Genomic DNA, 4,148 nt, shown 5'->3' with positions numbered 1-4,148 from the left:
TTTAGTCTGTTCTCCTGACAGCCCCAGTAAACTTGCTTCTCAGAAAAGCCTAGAAATTTCTCATGTCCTGGAGACCAGTTCTTTAAAGGAAAGGATGGCCAAGTATCAAGCTGCTCTGACAAAGCAGTCCAAGCCTGTCTCCCCCATGGTATGTCTGGGTATTTTTTTAACATGCAGTATATAGCTATGGTGCTGTGAAGAGGCACTTGTTGGCCAGGGTGTAAATTGGGTTGATATAGGTTAAGGATGTAAGGTTCAGCTATTGGGAAACTGATGATCAGAATTATACATCCACTTCCTCTTTACTTTTCTGCTTCTGGATTATTCACTGGATGCTCTGGCTGATAGTGACCTCCTTTGATGGTCTGTAGCTATAAATAGTTGGGAGGTCCAGCTTGGAACCTGCAGGTGGGATTCATGGTCTCGCCACTTCGACCACTCCCCTTAATACTAAATGGAGCTAACCAGAAGGCTGCATGTCTTTGTATAGGACGCTACTGCTGGTTGGTCCTATTTGGCTTTCTAAAGAGCACAAGGCTTTAGCTTGCTCAAAACTGGGTTTCTCCTACATTGACATTTTCCCAGGCATCCCCATGGCTCGGCCATATGTCTGAGTCAAACATTGTCATATTCGAGGTTTTACAGGAGCTAGACAAGTCGCTTTGCAACCCACTCTCCATGTAGATTGTAACACTACATATGGCACTCTCTGGGAAGACTAATCTCGGCAGTGTTGGGGAATGTCAGTCTCCTGTATTACTTTGTATAAACTAATTACATATGTACTGTGCCTCAAAGTTTATGCATTTCAGTTTTTCTTTTAGTCTGAGATTATCTGACTCTGGCCCCATTCACACCAGGGCAGAAGCTCTGGGAGCATTTTGGGCAGCAGTTGGTTTGGATCGTGCGGAGATGTGCACTTGCATCTATGGTCCTCATGTGAACAATTCCATACATTCCTATCAGTGGTTCAGCGCGGACAAATCCGTGCGACTGAACCGCCCTGGTGTGAACTGGGCATTCGATGAGATGTTAAGGACTGATGACCGTTTTACACTCTGTTCTTGGTGTACAGATTGACGACACCATCATTGCAATCTAATTTTGTCGTGTAAAGTGTCGGGCAGTAGCAATCAGTCGGCTTCTCCCTCTAATGTTAGGGTAGGTTATATCTTGAAAGACCTAAACTGGTTGCTAGTGGAGAAAATGCCTGTTCTCACTTTGTCCTACGCATCCAGCAGTCTTATCTCAAGCATTTTGAGCCTTACCAATTTCAGTTCTGACTACAGAGCACCTCCCGATGGAGAGTGAAAAGTGTTGAATGCTTCCAGTCCTAGGATAACACTGCTCCTCCATACAGTACAGTCAGTGTTCTCACCCTAGTACAGGAAGTTTGTTACTGGCAGGACCATTGGGTGAAAATAGTAGGTGGGGGAAAAAAAAACCGAAGCCAGCACCATGACTTATGACTTTTAAACTGCTATATATTGCATTTGTTTGGCTAAGATTTTTGTCAAGGCAAAATAAGGAAAGGCAGAGCAGCTCAGAATTTGACATGATTAACAGGTATTGCATTTATTGAATACTTTGGCATATTTAACAGACCACAAGGGAGCAGATACGTTTGTTCTTGGTCAGCACATACATAACCATCATATCCTACCAGTATCTTTTGTTTATAATTGCCCAACTAGGAGCATGGCAGGCACATATGTGGGCTTGTGTGCACATTGAAAAGTCCTGCCATCTTCTGTTGCTGCTCTCATCTAAAAGGCTCAATAGACTGCTGGCTAAAAATCCAACCCAGACAAAGTTCCTCCGCCATACCGTAAGTCTGTCAAAAAAGCCTGGTAATTTCAGGGAGACCAAAGATGGCCTAATTCATGCGTAGACAGATATGGAATTCAGGAGCCAGTCAGTCCAATTAATATGGAATTGGGACCCAGCTCCATAGACTACTAGAGAACCTCAAGTTAGGTGACAACTGTTAAGGAGCATTGGCTACCTGGCTCCTGGGATTTCTCTAGCCCTGGCCTAATTGTTCTTGCAGGTTTATGGAGATCCAGTAATGCTTATTCCATAGTTCAACCTTGGCAGCTGTATTACTTGCATTCTGACCTTTAGTCCAGTTATTTGACAGCCATGAGAGAAATCCTATACATGGAATTACATTGTTGATCTTTTAAAAATGCTGGTTGCCTAGCCATCTCTGGCTTTATTGACCTGGAACAGGTATGCAGGCAAGGAAGCGAGAACTCTAGATCTGCATTCTTTCCCAGGCCAATGACTTGTTGTGTTGAATCCAGAGCATGCCAATCTCTGGATTATTCAGATGAATGTTTGCAGTAGCAGTTGATTGCATTTTCTCCTTTTTTTTTTTTTTTTTTTTTTTTTTTTTTTTATGCAAGTTTCCTTTGAATTGCCAGGTGAGGTTAGATAAGCTGGTCTGTGGGCTCATCTTTTTATAAAGATGGAAAGCGTACCAGTCGGTGACGTTCACCCAGATATACACAGCTATGTATAAATTATTTAGCTGTGTGAAAGGAGTATTTCTGAGCTTAGAAACCTGACACTACCTGATAAAGGATGGAATGACAAACTATTTATGGAATGAGAGCCGTACATATTCCCTCCATGTAGCTGCTGTTTGTTTAGACTGACTTTACAGGCTGAGCTGTCCAGGGGAACACAGAGCTAATGATCTTATCTGTAGCATGCTGTACTCAAGAGACTGTGGCGTACAGGCTTTATTACACTAATAAAATCCAGCCTTACAAGAGGTATTGAATATTTTAACTTGTATGACTCAAATAGAACACAAGCAATAGGACCCTTTTTTTAAATGTGAAGCTTTGTGTTAAAATGAATATTTTCTTAAGGGAGATCTATGAGGTGAGTGCTTTTCACTCATCCTCATAGATCTAGCTGACCTGTGACAATTAAACGGTCACAGGTCGGCTCAGTAGATCGGGGAGGTGAGCGAGCACATACCGGCATTCGCTCACTTCTTGATCCTGTCACGGCAGAGAGCCGTGGCACGGGAGGGACTGGATTCCCCCTCCCCGCTCCGATCCTCCAGCGCTGACTGGCGGAACGGACTGGGGAGGGGGCGGGTACAGCTGGCTCTGCCTCTAGATAGGCAGAGCCAGCTGTCACTCACACAGCTGGGCGGATCCAGACATAATTGTCGGGATCCGTTTCAGCTGCGGCATCTCGGTATACCGCGAGCTGCAGCTCGCAGTATGCTGAGCTTTGGGTAACGGGAGGGCGCTAGTTTGTGTCCTCCAGTTACCCTAAGGAGAACTATGGGGAAAAGCCCTAACCCCATAGTTCTCATTTAATCTAAATTGCCCTCCATAAATTGTCTTCTCAAACTCCTCTTAATAGTTCTGTTGGAGTCGATTTATTGATATACAATGGTACTTCTAAAGAACCACTATACCTTGGGTCACACTTCTTCCATATATTACCAGTAAGTGTTGCTGTAGGTTAGCGCTAGACTTCCAATGGCCAGCAAAGCCTCAGAGCTTTGGGGAATTTACTTTAGAATTGGTCAAGCAGAGTTCCCAGGAAAGAGAATGAGTACACAGATAAAATTCATTTTATTGGAGCTTTTACCTGCCAAAACGATTTTTCTGTCCATCCTTTTCTAAGATTGAATACTTTCATAGCAAGGCGGATAACACCACTTTATAGTTGGGGGTTGACTTATAAATCTTTCAGACAGCAAACATCTTTGCAAAGCAGGATTAACAGTGCATTGGAACTGAAGAGTTGTGGAAGCCGTATGCTCCTTGGCTCCATCTAATGGCTGGTGTGCTGTGAATCTTCTTCGCAGAGCTGTTTGCTATGCAATTAACCCCTTTAAGTGTGCAGGTTTTTTTTTTTGAGGAAGGCATTCGCATTTTGTCAGATTTTTATACTATCTGGCGTTCTGAGAAATTTCCACAGTAACAATGGGTTTTACCAGACAGGGGAAATCTGCAATGAGGACACAAGGCAATAAACAAGATGATTTTGATCTTGGGAGGGGAATCGCTTCCCTACTTTGCTTAATTTCTATTTTGGGGTTTTGCTGTTTTTTTTTTTTTTTATTGTGTTGACAGGAAGTGAGGGTAATTACTTTCTAAAGGAATGCTGGGTAGTAG

General features: G+C 43.3%; 1 protein-coding gene across 1 annotated transcript in view; it reads left to right on the top strand.

Annotated features, from left to right (window-relative positions):
• The window catches only part of LIMA1 (LIM domain and actin binding 1), a 61,064-nt gene that overhangs the window by 43,771 nt on the left and 13,145 nt on the right, over positions 1-4,148 (top strand). Inside the window, exon 6 of the mRNA XM_018560139.1 lies at positions 6-148. Within this exon, the coding sequence (XP_018415641.1) occupies positions 6-148 (143 nt within the window). The remainder of the gene's footprint in view (positions 1-5; positions 149-4,148) is intronic.

Source organism: Nanorana parkeri, unplaced genomic scaffold (genome assembly GCF_000935625.1).
Source record: "Nanorana parkeri isolate BGI_ZX_2015 unplaced genomic scaffold, ASM93562v1 scaffold434, whole genome shotgun sequence".
Lineage (NCBI taxonomy): Eukaryota > Metazoa > Chordata > Amphibia > Anura > Dicroglossidae > Nanorana > Nanorana parkeri.
The sequence above is the reverse complement of the archived record's forward strand: the minus strand, read 5'-3'. Positions and strand labels throughout refer to the sequence as shown.